Source organism: Oncorhynchus clarkii, chromosome 24 (genome assembly GCF_045791955.1).
Source record: "Oncorhynchus clarkii lewisi isolate Uvic-CL-2024 chromosome 24, UVic_Ocla_1.0, whole genome shotgun sequence".
NCBI lineage: Eukaryota > Metazoa > Chordata > Actinopteri > Salmoniformes > Salmonidae > Oncorhynchus > Oncorhynchus clarkii.
Genome location: NC_092170.1, coordinates 14,140,273 through 14,163,808, shown reverse-complemented (window position 1 = coordinate 14,163,808; position 23,536 = coordinate 14,140,273). Strand labels below are relative to the sequence as shown.

The 23,536-nt window shown below is 41.9% G+C and overlaps 1 protein-coding gene across 21 annotated transcripts in view; it reads left to right on the top strand.

The window, feature by feature from the left end:
- LOC139383126 (pleckstrin homology-like domain, family B, member 1b) overlaps positions 1–23,536 on the top strand; it is a 95,933-nt gene that overhangs the window by 20,718 nt on the left and 51,679 nt on the right. For 17 of the 21 annotated variants that reach the window (XR_011628697.1, XM_071127456.1, XM_071127457.1 and 14 more), the window contains 3 exons: positions 978–1,101; positions 4,278–4,448; positions 20,542–20,667. Coding sequence is in view for 20 of the 21 variants with exons in the window: in XM_071127456.1 (XP_070983557.1) it covers positions 978–1,101; positions 4,278–4,448; positions 20,542–20,667 (421 nt within the window). In the remaining variant the exon portion in view is untranslated. Of the gene's footprint in view, positions 1–977; positions 1,102–4,277; positions 4,449–10,098; positions 10,600–20,541; positions 20,668–23,536 lie in introns of those variants that run through there. The other 4 variants (XM_071127469.1, XM_071127467.1, XM_071127464.1 and 1 more) reach the window with 2 other exon arrangements.

Here is a 23,536-nt window from a genome sequence, read left to right as displayed (position 1 = left end):
TCTTAAATTGAAGAAGTTCAGGACCACCAAGACTCTTCCTAGAGCTGGCTGCCCAGCCAAACTGAGCAAACTGACCAAGAACGCGATTGTCACTCTGACAGAGCTCCAGACTTCCTCTGTGGAGATGGGAGAACCTTCCAGAAGGACAACCATCTCTGCAGCACTCCACCAATCAGGCCTTTATGGTTGAGTGGCCAGACGGAAGCCACTCCTCAGTAAAATACACATGACAGCCCGTTTGGATGCCAAAAGGCATCTAAAGGACTCTCAGACCATGATAAACAAGATTCTCTGGTCTGACAAAACCAAGATTGAACTATTTGGCCTGAATGCCAAGCGTCACATGTGGAGGAAACCAGGCACCATCCCTACGGTGGAGCATTGTGGTGGCAGCATCATGCTGTGGGGATGTTTTTCAGAGGCAGGGACTGGGAGACTAGTCAGGATCAAGAAAAAGATGAAGGGAGCAAAGTAAATAGAGATCCTTGATGAAAACCTGCTCCAGAGCGCTCAGGACCTCAGACTGGGGCGAAGGTTCACCTTCCAAAAGGACAATGGCCCTAAGCACACAGCCAAGACAATGCAAAAGTGGCTTCGGGACAAGTCTCTGAATGTTCTTGAGTGGCCCAGCCAGAGCCCGGACTTGAACCTGATCGAACATGTCTGGAGAGACCTGAAAATAGCTGTGCAGTGACGCTCTCCATCCAACCTGACAGAGCTTGAGAGGATCTGCAGAGAAGAATGGGAGAAACTCCCCAAATACAGGTGTGCCAAGCTCGTGCTTTTTCATTATGGGGTATTGTGTGTAGATTGAAGAAAAACAAACATTTAATCCATTTTAGAATGAGGCTGTAACGTAACAAAATGTGGAAAAAGTCAAGGGGTCTGAATACTTTCCGAATGCACTGTAGACTGCCATGTGAGGCCAAATGGAGTCAATACTCTGATAATTGAGCCTGTGACCTTTCTGTTCATAGAGCACGCCACTGGATCTGTTTGAGAGCGGCAAGGGGCTGAAGGTCCAGGCAGAGCGCCCCCATCTGGTCAGTCTGGGCAGTGGCCGTCTCAGTACGGCCATCACACTGCTGCCCCTTCCTGAAGGTGAGCTAATATTTCTTCTATCCAAATGTCAGTAGTGAAATGTAAAGGAATTGAGTTACTCTGAGGCGTGAGCATTTGGTTGGTTCTTACACTTCTTTTGATTTTTCATGTGTGCTTTTGAATAGTGGGGATTTGCGTGCACACACTCAATGGAGCGCATAATACAGGAACATGCATATGCTCACACATCAGCCCCAGGAGCGTAAAACTGACAGTGGCATGTCCTTCAGCCTGCAGTGTTCACTTCAGTACCACTATAACCTCTATTGGCTATACACACACACACACACACACACACACACACACACACACACACCTCAGTCCCAGCAGGATTAAATAGGCTGTGCTCTGACCCTGTTGTCACCTCTATTTCGGAACCATGTGACAGCAGGGGGGGGGGGGGGGGGGGCAGCACTCTGAAAGCCCCCACCATAACCCCTCAACCCATCGGTGAAATTGCCCGAAGGCAGAACAGGTTGATTCGTCCCCCGATATCATACGTCATAAGCAATGGCAAAATGCGTAGAATTGCAGGAAATGTTCTTTAATTGTCGACTTTGGGCTTGAAAAACTGTCCAATTCCTCCTCTTTCTCAATTTTCAAACAGAAATGGGGTGTGCCCTTGGAGGTGTATCGATGTGTCATTCTGGTCATGCACACCGCAACCGATGTAGCTAGGTCGTTAGCTAAGCTAGCCACTTGTAGGTAGCCAGTAACTTCTCCAGTATGTATTGAGGTAATTTCACAGGATTTGTTTTTGGATGGAATAAGTAGAGACCACTAAGAAATGGCACTTCTGTAGCTAAATATCTTTTCACTCATTATAAAAAATGTTTTAGCATTAAATTACCTGATATGATGGTGCATTGATCATACCAGGTGAATACATAAAAAATTTCATAAATAAAAATTGGAAATAAAACCGTTATTTTTGCATTTATGCCCAAGGTCGACTTTTAATGTAACTGTCCAGTGTTTCCAGATTTCTGTGAAATATTACCAATAATTAAGTTAAATAGTTTTCCTTCCTTTCATCAGTTGTCCAGCAAAATGGTAATCAATGATGCTAAAAAGCTACTTTCTGTGTTGGAGTGGTGTGGGCGTTCCCCAACAACAACAAAATATTAATGCGAGTAGACCACTGATTGGCCTGCTCTTCCTCCTTTAGGAGGATGACATCATCCTCTATGAGGAAATAGCAAGCATTTTTTAAATAGTCTGTTTGAGTTACAAGTTTGAGGTGGGGGTTTTGAAGTGTTTTTCTTTCCAATTTATGCTTTGGAAACAAATATGAGTATGGGATGAGTCAACAACATTTGGGTATGAGTTAACAGAAAATGTACTTTTAAAAGTGAGATTTTCGCTGGCCAGATGCGGCTACCCAATATACACAGGGTCCATTGTAGGTTCTGTCAGATCCATAGTTACGAATTACTATGTGGCTATGTTTGCATCAACAATGGGTAGCTACCGCAAGAATTTGAACTTCTGTTAACATTGCGACGATGGAAGTAGCTAGCTAGCTAGGACACCGGTACACAATGTCCTTCGCCCCCATCTCGGAAGTGGTTCATTACTTTGGGTAGCATGATCACGGGCTACCCAATTAGCACAGGGTCCATTGTTAGCAAGGACATAATGTCGTAACGTTAACAGAAGTCCATACCCTCACGGTAGCTACCCATATTTGATGCTAATGTAGCCATCTTGAGCAACGTACAGTAGCTATCAAAACAATGTCATTCATCACTATGGGACCGACGGAACCTTGCTAACAATGGACCTGGTGCATATTGGGTAGCCCATGCTCATTGGGTAGCCACACAGTTACTTTAAAACAGCAGCATTTTCTCTCAGCCTCATGGCAAAATATGTAGAATTGCAGGAAAATAGCTTTAAAACTGTAACATTTTCTCTGAGACTCATTACAAAATGTGTAGAATAGCCTTATAAAACTGCACATTTTTCTCTCTGCACCATGGCAAAATGGGTTGAAATGCAGGTTAGCTGTCCCCCCCTCCAAAGATTGGGGGGAGGCCTTCCAGTTATCCTTCCTCTTATACTGTGTATTCAAAATACCCCTCCATATACCCCGCAAAAAACCCAAGCGATGCATAATAAGTCATATCGAGCTGTGTAGAATTGCAGGAAATGTGTTTTAATATATCCCAATAAATGTCCCCAATGGCCGTGGACCCTCTGTCTACTATTCGTCCCCCCCAATATCTACACCACAATTTGGCCCTGACCTCAACCCCCACCACCATCCCTCCCTAACACCCCTTTAGTACCCCCCCTCCTGCAATGTCCACCACTGCTACCCATTCATCTGGGGAATTCCTTTCTCCAAGCCCCTCTCGGTTTGTCTGGAGTTCTGCGGGGAGTTGGGTATGGAATGCAATGAAAAGGCTGCATCCCAAATGACACCAGATACCCTATATAATGGTAGCTTATTCCCTATGGGCCTTGGTCAAAAGTAATGCACGTTATAGGGATTAAGGTGCTATTTAGGAGGAAGTCTTGGTCCAGAGGGGAGAGAGGATGAGAATGCGTATTGCACTGTGATGTGACATTCCACTGGGTTTTCTCCTCTTATCTGGAGCCCCAGTAGAGATGAGGCTGGACAGGGTCAGTGTTGGGCGGAAGGAGGGGGTTGTGGAGGGTGGAATGTGATTTAGCAACAAAGCATTTCTATTTAGCATGTCTGCCTAGTTTGATGAATGACTGCTGGATATGACATTGACTCTTGCCATGAGTTACAAAGACTTGTACAACGGATTAAACCAGAATGAAACAAGATTACGCAATCATTCACTTATTTTCAGGGTTTCACTTCTCTTCCAAGTTGTTCTGTCACTTAATTAATAGGTAACTTTGTCATTATACAGTAACAACATGGACGTTGAGCACATTAAGTAAAACACTGTAGTTGAGGTTCAATTTACAGTCACAAACAACCACAGTCAACATACAGCCACATTCTTCTCTTGGCAACATAGTTTGATGAGACTGCTTCTATGAACATTGAGGGATCATTCTAGCCTGGCAGTAATATTTTAGTACTTCTTTAGCCGACTCCTTTTATTGTATGAACAGATCAGGCTACCACCAGGCTAGAATCTCTCAGTTACAGTGTCCATATTTTTCTCACACTCTTCTGGGTGTTGCTCCTGAAGGCAGGACCACGTTGGGCCATGGGGCGATGGACATCAGCATCCAGGGCCCAGGAGTTGCCGCCCAGCACTGCTACATAGAGAACCGGGCAGGGATCATCACTCTCCACCCCTGTGGGAACCAGTGTGCCACAGACGGGATTCCTGTCACCAAACCGGTCCGCCTGTCACAAGGTATGGCTCCTTACAAACAAACTGACTCGTTGAAATGAACCTCAATGGCAAGGAGTATTTGTTTACTATATATATACTTTATATACAGTACCAGTCAAACATTGGGACACCCCTACTCATTTAAGGGTTTTTCTTTATTTTTACTATTTTCTACATTGTAGAATAATAGTGAAGACATCAAACAATGAAATAATGCGTATAAAAAAATAGGAGGAAGGGAAACTAGGAAAAATGCCAAGAATAGGAACGCAATCTATTCCATAGTACACTAGAACACAGTAAACATGGACAACAACCGTCTAAACATAGCTGAGGGCAATGGAGCAAAATGTCCACTAGAGGACAATAAATAGACCTATCACAACCCTACAGGAAAGGTAAGAAATCCATATCTTCATTTAAACCAGGGTACTTAGTGGGCTGCAGTTTGTAAATCCATATCTTCATTTAAACCAGGGTACTTAGTGACCTGAAGTTTGTAAATCCATATCTTCATTTAAACCAGGGTACTTAGTGGCCTGAAGTTTGTAAATCCATATCTTCATTTAAACCAGGGTACTTAGTGGGCTGCAGTTTGTAAATCCATATCTTCATTTAAACCAGGGTACTTAGTGACCTGAAGTTTGTAAATCCATATCTTCATTTAAACCAGGGTACTTAGTGGCCTGAAGTTTGTAAATCCATATCTTCATTTAAACCAGGGTACTTAGTGACCTGAAGTTTGTAAATCCATATCTTCATTTAAACCAGGGTACTTAGTGGGCTGCAGTTTGTAAATCCGAGAACTTTCCCTCTGGTTTAGCTGTTCAAGACGGTCTTCATTACCTACCCGTATGGCGTACTTGTGTTCCACTAAGCGGTCTTGAAGGCGTCTCTTTGTTCGTCCAATGTAGAACACCTTGCACTGTGGACATTCCAATCTATAGATGACATGAGTGGTTTTGCAGTTAATGAAATGCTTGACCTGATACTCCATTTTAGAAGCTGTGTCAACTAAAAGTTTTTTGTTTTCTGTACAATATTTCTTCAATGGTTGCATTTAAAAGAGCCCCTGGGTTTGTGGTCTAGCCAAGTTTTTTGAGAGTCACCAGGAAGATAGCTGTGGACTAATTTGTCATTTAGTGTAGGACATCTATTAAAGCTTATGACTGGTGGCTCTGGGAAGACTCGGCGTAGTAGAGTATCACTTTGGATGATTCCCCAATTGTTTTTAATTATTATTTGAATGTTATCTGCTGTATTTTATAACAAAGTACACTCTCTCTGATGTATCACGAGTCACTCCCCTTCGCAATAAGTTCTCTCTGTCAAGTCAAAATAACGCATATAGAATCATGTAGTAACCAAAAAAGTGTTAAACAAATCAAAATATATTTTATATTTGAGGTTCTTCAAAGTAGCCACCCTTTGCATTGACGACAGCTTTGCACACTCTTGGCATTCTCTCAACCAGCTTCACCTGGAATGCTTTTCCAACAGTCCTGAAGGAGTTCCCACATATGCTGAGCACTTGTTCACTTCTTTTCGCTCACTCTGCGGTCCAACTCATCCCAAACCATCTCAATTGGGTTGATGTCAGGTGATTGTTGAGACCAGGTCATCTGTTGCAGCACTCCATCACTCTCCTTCTTGGTCAAATAACCCTAACACAGTCTGAAGATGTTTTGGGTCATTGTCCTGTTGAAAAACAAATGATAGTCCCACTAACTAAGCGCAAACCAGATGGGATGGCGTATCGCTGCAGAATGCTGTGGTAGCCATGCTGGTTAGGTGTGCCTTGAATTCTAAATAAATCACGACAGTGTCACCAGCAAAGCACCCCCACACCATCACAATTCCTCCTCCAATCTCAAATTTGGACTCATCAGAACAAAGGACAGATGTCCACTGGTCTAATGTCGATTGCTCATGTTTTTTGGCCTAAGCAAGTCTCTACTTATTATTGGGGTTCGATAGTAGTGGTTCCTTTGCAGCAATTTGACCATGAAGGCCTGATTCACGCAGTCTCCTCTGAACAGTTGATGTTGAGATGCATCTGTTACTTGAATTCTGTGAAGCATTTATTTGGGCTGCAATTTCTAAGGCTGGTAACTCTAATGAACTTATCCTCTGCAGCAGAGGTAACTCTGGATCTTCCTTTCCTGTGGCGGACCTCACGAGAGCCAGTTTCATCATAGCGCTTAATGTTTTTTGCAAATGCACTTGAAGAAACTTTCAAAGTTCTTGAAATTTTCCATATTGACTGACCTTCATGTCTTAAAGTAATGATGTACTGTTGTTTCTATTTGCTTATTTGAGCTGTTCTTGCCATAATATGGACTTGGTCTTTTACAAAATAGGGCTATCTTCTGTATACCACTCTTACCTTGTCACAAAACAACTGATTTGCTCAAACACATTAAGAAGGAAAGAAATTCCACAAATCAACTTTTAACAAGACACACCTGTTAAATGAAATGCATAGCTTGAATTCATCATTTTAAAAATGTATTTTATTGGCATGAAGCTCATGAAGCTGGTTGAGAGAATGCCAAGAGTGTGCAAAGCTGTCATGAAGGCAAAGGGTGACTACTTTGAAGAATCTCAAATATAAAATATACTCTGATTTGTTTAACACTTTTTTGGTTTGTACATGATGTCTTAGGTCTCTCTTTATGTAGTGTTGTGTGATCTCACTTGTCGTGATGTGTGTTTTGTCCTATATTTTTATTTTATTTATTTGTATTCCTAGCCCCGCATTGTAAATAAGAACTGACTTGCCTAGTTAAATAAAATAAAATTCCATGTGTTATTTCCTAGTTTTGATGTCTTCACTATTATTCCACAATGTGGAAAATAGTAAAAAATAAAGAAAAACCATATAATGAGTAGGTGTGTCCAAACTTTTGACTGGTACCTTATATGTATATACATGGACGGATGGTGCTGGGCTCACAATTGGCCCAGCATCGTTAGGGTTTGGCCTGGGTAGGCCATCAATGTAAATAAGAATTTGTAACTTGCCTAGTGAAATAAAGGTTAAATAAAAAAATATTGTTCCATTGGGAGGAAACCTCTTGATTTTCAATACATCACATTCTTTCACCAGGATTTCAGAATTTATGCTAAAGGAACAGGCCCTCCCCTCCCAGGCCCTTCCTCTCTGACATTAGTCACAGTACTTACATTATCTCAGCAGCTTCTTGGCTCCATAGAATCACAGCAATTTGGTAGTCATAAACTAACTCATTCAATTTTTAGATAGTAACAAGAGAGCTAACAGTTGGAGGCTAATGATAACACTGGCTATCTCCTGGTGTCCCCAACCTGGATTGTCTTGTAAATCCAAACGGGGATATGGCTATTTTTATTCCACACCTCTTACTCCAACAGATCCCCTTCTACCCCTGGGGGTGAAAGGTGAAATAATGATTGTTGAGGGAATAATTGTATTTCTATATTATATCTATATATATCTATATATATACAGTGGGGCAAAAAAAGTATTTAGTCAGCCACCAATTGTGCAAGTTCTCCCACTTAAAAAGATGAGAGAGGCCTGTAATTTTCATCATAGGTACACTTCAACTATGACAGACAAAATGAGAAGAAAAAAATCCAGAAAATCACATTGTAGGATTTTTAATGAATTTATTTGCAAATTATGGTGGAAAATAAGTATTTGGTCACCTACAAACAAGCAAGATTTCTGGCTCTCACAGACCTTCTTTAAGAGGCTCCTCTGTCCTCCACTCGTTATCTGTATTAATGGCACCTGTTTGAACTTGTTATCAGTATAAAAGACACCTGTCCACAACCTCAAACAGTCACACTCCAAACTCCACTATGGCCAAGACCAAAGAGCGATCAAAGGACACCAGAAACAAAATTGTAGACCTGCACCAGGCTGGGAAGACTGAATCTGCAGTAGGTAAGCAGCTTGGTTTGAAGAAATCAACTGTGGGAGCAATTATTAGGAAATGGAAGACATACAAGACCTGCAGACAAATCTCCCTCGATCTGGGGCTCCACGCAAGATCTCACCCCGTGGGGTCAAAATTATCACAAGAAAAAAAATCCTAGAACCAGTGCAGTGAGGGGACCTAGTGAATGACCTGCAGAGAGCTGGGACCAAAGTAACAAAGCCTACCATCAGTAACACACTACGCCGCCAGGGACTCAAATCCTGCAGTGCCAGACGTGTCCCCCTGCTTAAGCCAGTACATGTCCAGGCCCGTCTGAAGTTTGCTAGAGAGCATTTGGATGATCCAGAAGAAGATTGGGAGAATGTCATATGGTCAGATGAAACCAAAATATAACTTTTTGGTAAAAACTCAACTCGTCGTGTTTTGAGGACAAAGAATGCTGAGTTGCATCCAAAGAACACCATACCTACTGTGAAGCATGGGGATGGAAACATCATGCTTTGGGGCTGTTTTTCTGCAAAGGGACCAGGACGACTGATCCGTGTAAAGGAAAGAATGAATGGGGCCATGTATCGTGAGATTTTGAGTGAAAACCTCCATCCATCAGCAAGGGCATTGAAGATGAAACGTGGCTGGGTCTTTCAGCATGACAATGATCCCAAACACACCGCCCGGGCAACGAAGGAGTGGCTTCGTAAGAAGCATTTCAGGGTCCTGGAGTGGCCTAAACAGTCTCCAGATCTCAACCCCATAGAAAATCTTTGGAGGGAGTTGAAAGTCCGTGTTGCCCAGCAACAGCTCCAAAACATCACTGCTCTAGAGGAGATCTGCATGGAGGAATGGGCCAAAATACCAGCAACAGTGTGTGAAAACCTTGTGAAGACTTACATAAAACGTTTGACCTCTGTCATTGCCAACAAAGGGTATATAACAAAGTATTGAGATAAACTTTTGTTATTGACCAAATACTTATTTTCCACCATAATTTGCAAATGAATTCATTAAAAATCCTGGATTTTTTTTCTATTTTTGTCTGTCATAGTTGAAGTGTACCTATGATGAAAATTACAGGCCTCTCTCATCTTTTTAAGTGGGAGAACTTGCACAATTAGTGGCTGACTAAATACTTTTTTGAGGAATAATGGTTTGAGGCTGTTTTTCATGGTTCGGGTTAGGCCCCTTAATTCCTGGGAAGGGAAATCTTAACGCTACAACATACAATGACATTCTAGATGATTCTGTGCTTCCAACTTTGTTGGAAGGCCCTTTCCTGTTTCAGCATGACAATGCCCCCATGCACAAAGCAGAGGTCCATATAGAAAGGGTTTGTCGAGATCTGTGTGGAAGAACTTGTCTGGCCTGCACAGAGACCTGACTTCAACCCAACCGAACACCTTTGGGATGAATTGGAACGCCGACTGCGAGCCAGGCCTAATCGCCCAGCATTAGTGCCCGACCTCCTTAGTGCTCTTGTGGCTGAATGGAAGCAAGTCCCAACAGCTCTGTTCCAACATCAGGTGTCCACATACTTTTGGACATATAGTGCATCATAAACAGAAAGTCATGCCATGACTAACCTGGTAGACAGTCAGACAGACTCAGAGGATACACAACTACTATTGGAGGAAATGGGTGAGGTTGATTCAGACGAGACAGATTTGGGATTGCACAAAGGAGCTCTGACTCAGGGTTACTGCCCCCCCCCCCCCCCCCCCCCCTACACTACACCAACCCCTTTTCTCTTTCTCTCTGGTGTGGATATTAGTTTGAGCCTGTCGGAGACAGCTGCGGTTTCAACACCAACCATCTCTCCCGCTGCCAGGAGTCACGTTGAAACAATCATGCGCGTGTAGCCTACTGCGATAGTTAGTGACTGACTGTGAAATCGGGCAATACACGAGGCTGCGTTGGAAGGAACAATAGACAACAACGAATTGTAACGCAAAATATTTAACTGAAATGGATTGCATCCCTACGCGTTGAATTAACTAATTTTTCTGCTGGCTCCACTAGAAGGCAGGTGGAGAGCGCTCTTTGTGAAAACATAACGTAAAACTATTTGAGTAGCCTGTGGAAGAATACTGATAAGTATTATCATAACCAAAATAATCGTCAAGACAAGCACGCATTAAAGCTTTCTGTTCTTCAACAATCATTTGCCGTTCAGGAAAAACACGTGGCTCGTTTTAAAGGAGCAGCTGCGATGTTAACAGCGGAGGGCAAGAGGACTTTCATTTGGATTTAAAGTAAGCTTTTCTTCAGAATTAAAGATAATGTGTATGCTGTAGAGTGTTTCAACTGTGTGTTGTATCTAATTTTTTTTTGCAATTGCTTAAACATCAATTAAGGCCCACAAACCGAAAGCGAGTCGCTTGATTCGCTATAGTAGATGGGTGACGTTATACAGCAGGTATTACATTGTAACATCCAAATTATACATTTGACCCTAATCTCGAATCATGCATATATGATACAAAGTATTCTCAATAACGTATATTGTCAAAAATATGATGTACCTGAACCATTGCACCAGTAAAATAACATTGATATTTTGTATTAATATTGAGTAATGGCAATACATCACGCTGGTTCCGCACAAAATATGTGATTTTGTTTTGTTTGTAATATATAATATATAATGGAATATATATATATACATATATTTGTCAACTTTGAAGATGACTTTTATCTCATATTTCTGCAATAGTATTGTTTATTCCACTGAACTTCCTCATCCACCTGAGTTCAATTTACAGACAGAAAAACATACAAGGGTGAAACCTCTAGCCAAATGCCCGACTATGACACTGTAGTGATCCCTTTTCATTTTGTCATGGTCACCGGATGCCTGTTTACGGGATACATTTCTATTCCTGGTCGATGTGACCTAAGCATGCTGTTAGCCCTGTGTAGAATCTAGATGCGGTCTATTCTCATATTAGCAAGCCCACTCAAAACTCCCCCGTCCAACATTCTGTCATTTCTGACACATTGCATTGACCCTCATTGTATGCATAGGAAGTAAAGAGACATGAGGTGCACCCCCTCTGCAAACAAGCATCGGGCTGTCATACAGTTCCCTCCTTTTTTTCAGCTTGGTGAGCCCCATATCCTCCTGCTCATGCTTGGTGGGACCTGGACTCCTCTGTTTGTGAGGCCACGTCCACATAGCATGGATAGAGAAATAACCCATAGCCATCTGTTTCACTGACATGACCAGCAGGAGTATTTATTGTCTTATAATGTTCCGGCAAAAGGAGGTGAGGGTGAGAGTGCGTTCAGTGCACATCTGTTACTAGACCCCCTCACACCTCATTGTGCCACTCACAGAAGGTGGCAGATAGTTTCGATATATTGTATCTGGGACAGATGTTATTGAATACATTTCTCAATTATGAAAGTATATGAAGAGGAAGAAGCCTGAAATCCTTATCGGTGGTGTCAAATGCCACATGATATACTGTAGATGGTTGACTGTGTTACTTATTTTAGCACCAAATTAACAGCAGTGTGTCTTACCAAAATACTGACACCATCATTCAATTTATTATTCACAAGCTTAAAATGTACTTTCTCATCGGGTATTGCTGTATAGGTTACCTTTAAAAAGTAGTCTGACATCCTAATTCTGACATCCAACTCAGTTATGTTGGTGAAAATAGAATGGACATATGAGAACGTGTTCTTCTCAGATGAACTTCCACTGCTTTCCTGTGAATCTCCTATCTATCTTTTGGTATGTGTGGCTGCACTTTATGTCCTCTGCATTGGCTAAAGCATTGAGTGATTAACTGGTGAGCTTGAAAGTGTCTGGCCTTTCCTTAAGCAGTAAAACACAACAATGCCATGGCAACTGTCTTGCTTACTTTTTAGGCATCCCTTTGTCCAGTATGTCCTCTGCTTTAGAGATGTCTGACACTCTAGGTCAAAGGGAGTCTTTCTTTGTTGAAGCCAACTGAAACATCTCAGCTGATCGCTATTTTTCATACATGCCCTCACGTTATCAGAATAATTTGCTATCAGCCAAGTTTCCTATATCTTATTTCTGTAGTCCCAATGGCTCACTTTCCAAGGCTTAATAATGAAGATATTTTTGGCAAGCTATACTACAATAAAATGATGATATGAAAATGCTTTCATATTGTTGCTTGACTAGGTTCAAGCAAGGGTTTAACTCCAGGGAATGTGGTCTAAATGTGACACTACCGTGATATAAGACAATGTAGTACCCCTCAGGTATGCCAACCCAACCTTCTCCTATAGTTACATTCATCTACCAGTTTTTCATGAAAGAATATCTCTTGAGGTGATGCTGTTGTCCTTGCAGATCAGGGTCTGTCATTTCCTGGAGATTTGAATCCCTGCCAGTGCCAAGGTGTTTTCAGGGAATAATGGTCTGTGCTCTTTGGTGTCACTTCTAGTTGTGTCAAAGTGCCCTTGAAGTAAAGACATATCCACACCCATCTCAGACAACCTCATCTGTGCTTTTCGGTTTAGAATATTGAAAATATAGTCATGTCAAATCACCCGTTGACTTCTCTTAAGTCTTTATTCTTGAGTAGAATCCATGGTTCACTTTTTGGTTGTAATTGAACAACATGAATATGGTAACTTGCAGAGACAGCCCCATACGAGATAAGAAAGATATACATTGGAGCCATTCCCAAAGTGCACTCACTGTGACGAGAACCCAATGACTTCTGCCATTAATGTAGTGGTAAAGGAGAACTCTGCCTCGCGATGTTGAGAGAATCAATCTCGCTGATTAACTGTGAGGATCTTGGCTGCTCAGCCGCCAGTCCCGTTCTCTTCCAACAGCCCCAATTCATTATTTTCTGTGAAGTTTTTTTTTCATTTACCATTGAACCGTGTCCTCGCCCAAATGACGCCATGAATTTTAATTATAAAAATGGCAACGTGTCATATTTTACTGTCAGGTCGCTTTAGCAAAGAACTTGAATAAACGTTGCACTCTCGTGCAGTTTGGAGATCAGAGGTGAGGTTTTTTTTAAGCTCAGCCTTCTGCTGAACAGAGTAATGAAATATTGCTCTTAATCCCATCTCTTATTGGAATCCATGAGATGCTTGTCTCTGGTGAAAGGGTTCTTCACTTCAAGTCTGAGGAGAGCTGAAAACATATGGAGGGATTACATTTTAAAAATTGTAATTAATGGAACCTTTATTTAACTAGGCAAGTGTCACGTTCTGACCTTTATTTCCTTTGTTTTGTCATTATTTATTATGGTCAGGGCGTGAGTTGGGGTGGGCAGTCTATGCTTGTTTTTCTATGATTTTGGGGATTTCTATGTCTAGTATGGTTCTCAATCAGAGGCAGGTGTCATTAGTTGTCTCTGATTGAGAATCATACTTAGGTAGCCTGTGTTTCACTGTTGGTTTGTGGGTGATTGTCTATGTCTAGTTGCATGTTAGCACTATGTTTCATTAGCAGTCACGTTGTTTTGTTAGCTTGTTCAGTTTACGTCGTGTTTTTTGTCATTCAATAAAAGAATGCATTCATATCACGCTGCGCTTTGGTCCGCTTCATACGACGATCGTGACAGCAAGTTAGTTAAGAACAAACTCTTATTTACAATGACAGCCTACACCACCAAACCCTAACGACACTGGGCCAATTGTGCGCTGCCCTATGGGACTCCCAATCACGGCTGGTTGTGATACAGCCTGGAATTGAACCAAAGTCTGTAGTGATGCCTCTAGCACTGAGATGTAGTGCCTTAGACTGCTGCGCCACTTGGGAGCATGAGAGGAGCTGGGACCAAAAATCGTCCCTGGCATTTCTAACACCATACCCAAACCAGACTCTTGCTGTTGCTAGATAATTTGTCCTGGGATATAAACGTTGAGTTGTTATTTTACCTGAAATGCACAAGGTCCTCTACTCTGACAATTAATCCACACATAAAATGGTCAACCGAATCGTTTCTAGTCATCTCTCCTCTTTCCAGGCTTTTTCTTCTTTGGACTTTATATGGCAATTGGCATCTAACTTTCATAGGTGTATTACCACGACCGACTGACCTCAGTTCATCTTTCAATCACCCACGTGGGTATAACCAATGAGGAGATGGCACGTGGGTATCTGCATTTATAAACCAATGAGGAGATGGAAGAGGCAGGACTTGCACCGCTTTCAGTATGGAACTGAATGGAACTGACTTCTATTTTAGCGCTTGGCAATACAGATGCTCATTGGCGCGCGTGAGCGGTGTGGGTGCAATGATTGAATGACATGTATGTGTACATTTATTTTGCAATGCTCACGCACACAACACAAGTGGTGTGGTCAGCATGTAACACCCCTGCCCATTATTTTCCTTGAGGCCCCCACACCGGGCCATTTTTCCTCTTGAGACCCCCACACTGGCCCATTTTTTAACCAGCTAATGATAATTTTCACAAAAAAAATGTTAGGCAGACCATCTGGTCTAAAAATGGACCAGCCCAACTGGAATTTGCCAGAAGTATGTCCAGTCTGCCCCTGGAGTGGAGATCCCTATAGGGGAACATGATCACCCAAGGATCTATTCTACAACCCTGTCACTGGTTTAGTGCACCCGCTGCCTATACTCTGTCCTCTCCTATGATTAACCAAAGGTGATTGACTAGGGAATGTCCAATGGGAATGTGACCCCTACAATGTTATGGAAGTGCTCTAGTGGAGATCTCCACGGACCACCTAGTGAGTTGGGTTAGGTATCTATGTGTTATGATTTGGTATAATCGTGGTCTGGTTGAAAGTCAGTAGATTGACATTTGCTCAACAGCTCTGTCTCAGTAGAAATAAGCTGAGGAGGAGCCCCTAGACAGAGGCATGGTGGGACAGCATGAACAGGGCATGGAGGTGAAGGGAGGTGCTGCAGTGACGAGCTCACAACCTGAGGGTTGTGATGCCAAAATATTAGCAACATCCACACAATCACTTATCATATCAATAATTTATCCTAAGGTCTTAGTAGGTTGCTCATTACTTAGTGCCCTGCGTTTTCCCCGGTCTGGTCAAATGGTTTAGAAATACTCTGGGCCCTACTCTTAATACAGAGAAATTGTGAATAAAGAGATTAAGTTAAGTATGGAAGCCTCCAGTCTCCAGACACATGTTCACATCCAGGTAAGTCTGATGACAAGATGCAAATGATTCAAGCTCAATGTGTTACCACCATCGATCAATCTGCAAAAGATGACTGCTAGATTTATTGAATTCCAGCATAGTGATTGCCTGGGGATCTTGCTAATGGTATTGACTCACTCAATTACTATTTGTTGTGAAAGTTAGTTAATTATGAAAACAAGGCAGGAGAATCACAGCATGCTATTTTATGTGTCCCGTATTCTGATTAGACCTGCGTGCTTAATCTAATTTATGATTCCAGTCAGGGAATTTCCCCGGGCTTAGGCAGTGGTAGGCCTGAGGGCCAGGCCCACCCACTGGGGAGCCAGGTCCACCCAATCAGATTGAGCAAATAAAAAGGTAACACACCTACAGCACCAGTCAAAAGTTTGGACACAACTACTCTTTCCAGGGGTTTTCTTTATTTTCTACATTGTAGAATAATAGTGAAGACATCAAAACTATGAAATAACACATATATGTAGTATCATGTAGTATCCAAAAAAAGTGTTAAACAAATCATAATGTATTTTATATGTCAGATTCTTCAAAGTAGCCACCCTTTTCCTTGATGACAGCTTTGCACACTCTTGGCATTCTCTCAACCAGCTTCACGAGGTAGTCACCTAGAATACATTTCAATTAACAGGTGTGTCTTGTTAAAAGTTCATTTGGGGAATTTCTTTCCTTCTTAATGTGTTTGAGCCAATCAGTTGTGTTGCGACAAGGTAGGGGTGGTATACAGAAGATAGCCCTATTTGGTAAAAGACCAAGTCCATATTATGGCAAGAACAGCTCAAATAAGCTCAAAGAGAAATGACAGTCCATCATTACTTTAAGACATGAAGGTCAGTCAATCTGAATCATTTCAAGAACTTCAAGTGCAGTCTGAAAAAACATCAAGCGCTATGATGAAACTGTCTGTCATGCTGCGGAGGATAAGTTCTAGTTAACGGCACCTCAAATTGCAGCCCAAATAAATGCTTCGCAGAGTTCAAGTATCCGACACACCTCCACATCAACTGTTCAGAGGAGACCGCGAGAATCAGGCCTTCATGGTCAAATTGATGCAAAGAAACCACTACTAAAGGACACCAAAAAGAAGAATAGACTTGCTTGGGCCAAGCAACACGCGCAATCGATATTAGCCTGGTGGAAATCTGTCCTTTGGTCTGATGAGTCCAAATTTGAGATTTTTCAACCGCTGTGTCTTTGTAAGACGCAGAGTAGGTGAATGGATGATCTCCACATGTGTGGTTCCCACCGTGAAGCATGGAGGTGTGATGGTGTTGCGGTGCTTTGCTGGTGACAATGTCTGTGATTTATTTAGAATTCGAGGCACACTTAACCAGCATGGCTACCACAGCATTCTGCAACAATACGCCATCCCATCTGGTTTGCGCTTAGTGGAACTATCATTTGTTTTTCAACAGGAAAAATGACCCAAAACACACCTCCAGGCTGTGTAAGGGCTATTTGACAAAGAAGGAGGGTGATGGGAGTGCTGCAACAGATGACCTAGCCTCCACAATCACCCAACCTCAACCAAATTGAGATGGTTTGGGATGAGTTGGACCGCAGAGCAAAGGAAAAACAGCTAACAATTGCTCAGCATATGTGGGAACTTCTTCAAGACTGTTAAAGCTGGTTGAGAGAATGCCAAGAGTGTGCAAAGCTGTCATCAAGGCAAAGGGCGGCTACTTTGAAGAATCTCAAATATACATTTGTTTAACACTTTCATAGTTTTGATGTCTTACTCTTATTCTACAATGTAGAAAATAGTAAAAAAAATAAAGAAAAACCCTTGAATGAGTAGGTGTGTCCAAATCTTTGACTGGTACTGGATATTTTACCTCTAATCTTTAAAAATGCTAAATCTCTCAGCCTCATGGCAAAATGTATAGAAAAGCATGATAAGCTATAAAACTGCACACATTCCTCTCTGCCCCATGGCAAAATTGCAGGAAATTAGATTTAAGATAGCAACATTTTCTCTTAGCCTCATGGCAAAATCTGTGGAATAGAGATTAGCTATAAAACTTATTTTTTCTCTTTGCCCGATGGCAAATTGTGTTAAATCTATAGACACATACTGTTGATTAGTGTTTCCCTATGCCAAGGGATCCATCAATATAATTAGGTCTGTAATGGCTGACATAATTGACATTGATGTGGTTGACAGAAAATGACCCTGTCCTGTCACTGCAGGTGGCTACTGACTAGCCATTTATGCAGCTGTTGTATTGTAGGAAGATCTTCAGAATGTTGTCTGTACACTAACTTACACTCAACAAATCATACGGTTATTTTGCGATATTTTCATTGCATTGTTATGATCAACCACCAGTACATGACTAGATGTAATGGTTTTGCTCTCCTCCCTCTGAGGAAAGAAAAACTATCAGAAATTAATTAATCTTATGAGTCATATTTCAAGGTTCGCCCTATTCAACGGTTGTTAGTTGAGAGAGATTGGAAATTCTTGAACGTGTTATGTCCTTGACACACTTGATGCCTGTGCTTGTCCAGTGTGTTGTCTCACTCCTGGTTATAGGCTTATGAGCGCACACACACACACACACACACACACACACACACACACTGCTGTAGCTTGGAAATTGTGTAAACGAGCAGCGCTTTGTGTGGTTTGCTGCCTCATCCTGCCTGTCTGATCCCTGATGGCCTGTCGTGTCACTGCTCAGCTGTAGAGGCAGCAGGATGGGGCACTGTTACCCCTTTGCCCTGGGCCTGTGGTGTGTGTGCAGGCGTGTGTATGTAATGTGTGTGTGCCATTACTCGTTGTGTATTTATTCCTTGTGTTATTATTTTTTGAATATTTCTCTTTTCTTTAAATCTCTGCATTGCCGGGTAGGGCCCGTAAGTAAGCATTTCACCTGTTTAGTGAAGCATGTGACAAATCAAATTTGATCTGATTTTAATATATGCCTGTTTGTGGGTGCGTGTGTGCTTTTTTTCTGGTGCAGCAGACACTTTTAGTTAACCCTCACTGGAAGCCACAGACAGAGAGGCACACGAGGTCTTTTGGTTGCCAAGATCTTTGGATCAGTCCCTAAGGGAAAAGGAAAAAGGGCAGAACAGAGGCAAACAGTCAGTGAAGTTCAGCGTGTGATGAAAACAACAGGAGAACCAGTCTCCTTCTTCTAACATCAGCAACCAAGTATAACGCTTCTTCATCCACTGCCTGTATTCCCATAGAGTTGTACAGCTGTACTGGGTAAAGTTAACAAGGCCATGTTAGCCTGACAGGATTTTTCTGCTGTGGGTGACCGATACAGTTCTGCATTCATAGTTCGTATCTGCATTCTGCACAGACTACATACTTTTAAAGAGTTTATTTTATTTTCCCCTATGGAACTTCATTTGTGGTGTCAGATACAACCACATACAAGTGATTGCAATCACACATAACTGCGTTTTTCTTCCTCGCTTTGCAATTTTTACATGTTTATATGACCCTGATGGTATGATGTGCAACATCTATGCTATTAATACTTTGGATCAAGTCTGTACAGCGCGTGTGTGCTCTCTGAATAGCCAATGAGTTGTGAGGTAGAGTTGGCTTACAGTGTGTGAGGGCTGTAGCCCGGGGCTATGTCATTTGAAGGGTGGGTCTGACACTGGGCGTGATTGAGTTTTCCCTCCCTCAAATCGTGTTGATGCAGGTCAAAGCCATGCCTCTGTTCTCCTTGGCTCTGACTCAGGCCTGCCAAAACGCACAACCTCTGTCTCCTGAAGAAGAACAGAGAGCGTGTACAGACAGATATTCAGCTGATGTGGCGCTCTCCTCTACAATCTTAAGTAATACTGTTATAAAATGTAATCCGTCTCAGTACTACCCATCACATCACTTGTTTTTATGTTTGCCTCCCCAGAGACATTCATTTTATATTTTATTATCAAATGTGGACATAAACATCATATATAATAGAAAGGGCCTGAAACTTTTCAAATTTCCCCCATTAATCAAACAATTAAAGCTAAGCTCAACTCTGTCGACATAAAAAATATATATATATCTGCTTCTTCGCTGTATTGGCGTCATCTCTTCTCCCTACACTGATGTGATAGTTACCACGGTAATTCAGCTGTGCCTGTGTTTGTGTCCTAATCACGTCCTGTCCAGGCCTGTGAAGTAATCAACTGTTTTTCCCCACTGCCATGGAATAAAAAGGCATCTGGCTGCATTGTACACACTGTATGCATCCCAAGTGAAATCGTATTCCCTATATAGTGCACTACTTCTGAACAGGGCTCTATGGGCCCTGGTTAAAAGTAGTGCACTCTAAAGGGAATAGGGTGCATCTGGATCTCACCCAATGATGGTGCTCTGATTGAAAAGTTTCCATGAAAGCCTCTTTACCCCAGGTTCTCTGGTTGCTGATGACAGGTATCAGTTAACAGACCACCCTCTATTTATCTCAATCTAAAATATATTTTCAACTATTCACTGTAAAATGGGACTATATTTGGACAGTACAGTAGCAATCTCTGCTTTCTCCTGATTACTTTTAGTTAGTAGGATACAGGACTGAATTAGAATGTTTCAGATTTTTCAAACAAGGCTTTAAGTCGATCAGAATAGGCACTACAAGCACAGGGTCTTTTCCATAGAGACAAAACTAAATATATGGTCTTCACTCACAAGGCAATGTGCAATGCTTACATAGAAGTGAGTTACAGGCTTTTTCATATCCTGTTGTTATGCAATGTCTATCAAACCCCTCACTACCTTATCAATCTGTCAAACCCCAGTGACTTGTAATAACTGATGCTGAAAAGATCAAGTATATTTCCAGTAACATTGTCCAGACTTATATTGGATGTGTTTCACTCATATATTACAGAGGCAACATCAGTTGAAGCTAAAGCAGATGAACTGAAGATAGAGATGACAGATATCAATGTGACAAGCCTGGCCTTGGGGAGTTAATGCAAGTCTTTAGGTCTCAGGCAAAGTTACTCATCATGCAAGCATGGTTCACTGAACCACCTCCCTTACAAATGCTGCTTTCTCAACCTCCCATGTGTTATTTTACAGGCTGTATGCTGTGTTTTGGCCAGTCAGTATTTTTCCGCTTCAACCACCCAGAGGAGGCGTTCAGGATGAAGAGCATGATGCCAGGGGGAAGCAAGGGCTCTGGTGGGAACTACAGAATCCACTCAGGTAATATAGTACTGTCACAGGTAATATAGTACTGTCACAGGTAATACAGTACTGTCATGACACACTCAAGGTATAGGCCCTACCGGTGTATGAACTAGATGAAAATATTTGCTGAAAAAATAAGCAGAAAATCTAATGTAGATGTCTATCTGGATGTTACAAGAGATATTTTGTGAGCACTTCACTTGAACCCTCTCAAATACAAAGCTTGCATAATACTCAGAATATATGGCCGATGTCAGCTTATGGCGATCAATGTTGGAGTGCAATGACACACATTGAATATAAACTACTGGGGTAAATCTAAAGGTAAGCAAAGGGTTAAAAGCAAGGTATTTTAAAGACATTTTTAATACCCCTTCAAATGAAAATACACTGAATAAACTACACTTCCTCCACCAAGGTCCTTGTTTCTGTGTCTCCACACAGCTTAAGGGCTCAGATTGTTACCGTGGCTAAGGAGGCAGCTCCCTTACAGGTGCTGAGTTTCACACGCCACAGAAGGCCCCTTACTGCCTTTCCATTTCCGGCCTTGGTGAAGACAGGGTGCAACAGAACCCTGGCTGCCTGGCCTGCTGGCCCTGGTTTCACACCATGCATGATTTATGAGCATCTCATTCCTCTCTGGGTCTCTAGGCAGAAGTGTTCAGCTGCCTAGCCCTGCCCTGTCCTCTCCTCGCAGGCACAGTGGAGTGTGTTTCCCCTTCTTGGCCACCTTTGGGGGATCTTGACTAACCGGTGTCTGTATGTAGCCTCGCTACTTTTATAGCCTGTCTTTTTACAGTTTTTTTTTAGTTCTTTACCTACTTATTGTTCACCTAGTACCCTTTTTGCACTATTGGTGAGAGCCTGTAAGTAAGCATTTCACTGTAAGGTGAAACCTGTTGTATTCGGCGCACGTGACAAATAACTTTGATTTGATTCTTGGGGATCTGTCCCGGCATCTTGTTATTTCCTTCTTTTTTTTGTGCGTTGACGATGTGCCCCCTGCGTTAAGTATGGAGCATATACATATTGGGTGTTGAACTTCCTGGTTTGTTAATGAATGCTTTCCGCTGTTGCTAAAAAGGCTTAATTTCTCCTTAGATGTGCATTCCTTGGTGTGGTCGCTAGAGAGGGTCTGTTCTTACCTTTGACGTACTTAAACTGTGTATTATTGTGTGTCACATTAAGGTTGCTAGATCTGATTTATGAGTATAATTTCTAGTGCTTGCTTGGTAACCCCCACTCACATATCGTACATTGCAGTAGGCCTATACAGTAGTTAGAGTTCTGACAGGCACTAGTCTCTTCAGCCACCCTCAGTGAGCAGCTCCGACACATTTCCTACCAGGCTCATTCGTATGCCAGCCAGGCAGACAGCTTTGTTGGCTACACACGGCTTATTTTAAGTTGAGGGGTATCTTTTACTGTTTCTATTTTTAAACCTCTACCCTATTCTACTATCTTCCCATCTCCACTTCCTGTGTGTTTCCTCAAACGTTCCTGCACCGCACCATTTCCCTGTGTAGTTTAGGTTAACAGGGGATTTAAATGCCTTCTCTATCTTAATTATCTCCTGGCCACATTGCATCCATCTTAATATCCCATCATTTCAAATGGTTGGGCTCTGCCTAAAAAGTCTAATATAGTCTAATATAGCTTACACATTCCACAACTGTTATTTGACGTAGTCCAAATCCATTGGTTCATTGTCTATGCAGTAAAAATTACATTAGACAAGGAAATGTATCACCGTTTAGATAACCTAGAAGACTCACTACTATATAGCCTAGGCATATTATTAAATTAAGTATGAATGACAGTATGATTTCATACTAGTTTCAAGTTTTAATATCACATGAACAAGTACAGTGAAATGCCTTTCTTGCTAGTGTCAGAGTCGTGTGTATAGGTGGCAGGGAAGTCAGGCGCAGGAGAATCAAACTGAGTGTAATGGAGTTATTAAATAACAATAAACGAAAACACACTCCAAACACTAAATGTAACAATAAACAAAGTGGGTATGAGGACCCGTCGCGCACCAATACAACACTGAATAACAAACAATCTCTGACAAAGACATGAGGGGAAACAGAGGGTTAAATACATAACAGGTAATGAATGGGATTGAAACCAGGTGTGTAGGAAGACAAGACAAAACCAATGGAAAATGAAAAATGGATCAATGATGGCTAGAAGACCGGTGACGTCGACCACCGAGCACCACCCAAACAAGGAGAGGCTTCGACTTTGGTAGAAGTCGTGACAGCTAGCTCTAACCCCAACAATGCAGTAATTAGGGATGCATAATATATCGGTGAACATATCGGAATCGGACGATATTAGCTAAAGATGTCAAAGCTGATGTGCATACCTATTTAATGTAGGTACATGCCGTAATGACACCATGTAAAATGTTGCGCTACATGTGCAACACAGCATTCATAACCTAGCCCACAATGTCTGCTGTATAGATCGAGCAGTCAACAAGTCGAGCAGTCATTTGAAAGAGCAAGTACATTTCAGCAAGACAACTCAAAAGGTGAAATCCATTAAAGCCAAGATAATGCAATTCATTGCCCTTGACAATCAACCGTTCTCTGTTGTAGGTGATGTTGGCTTTCGCCGACTGGTCGAGTGAGCTATTTTTCAGATGTTGCCCTACTGGAGTTACACAGTAATAGCATCACTGCTATTAGCTTCAAGACATACATACTATGGAACGCTGTTTGTGTCATCACATGTCAAAAAAGATACAGTAGCATTGTCAAAGCTGTACAAAAAAGTCTGCAAACACTGGCCACTAACAATGTGTTTACAATACTGCATTGGTAATAAACCATCTGTTCAACTGCAACTTCTGGGGTAGCTAGCTTTAGCTTGGTAC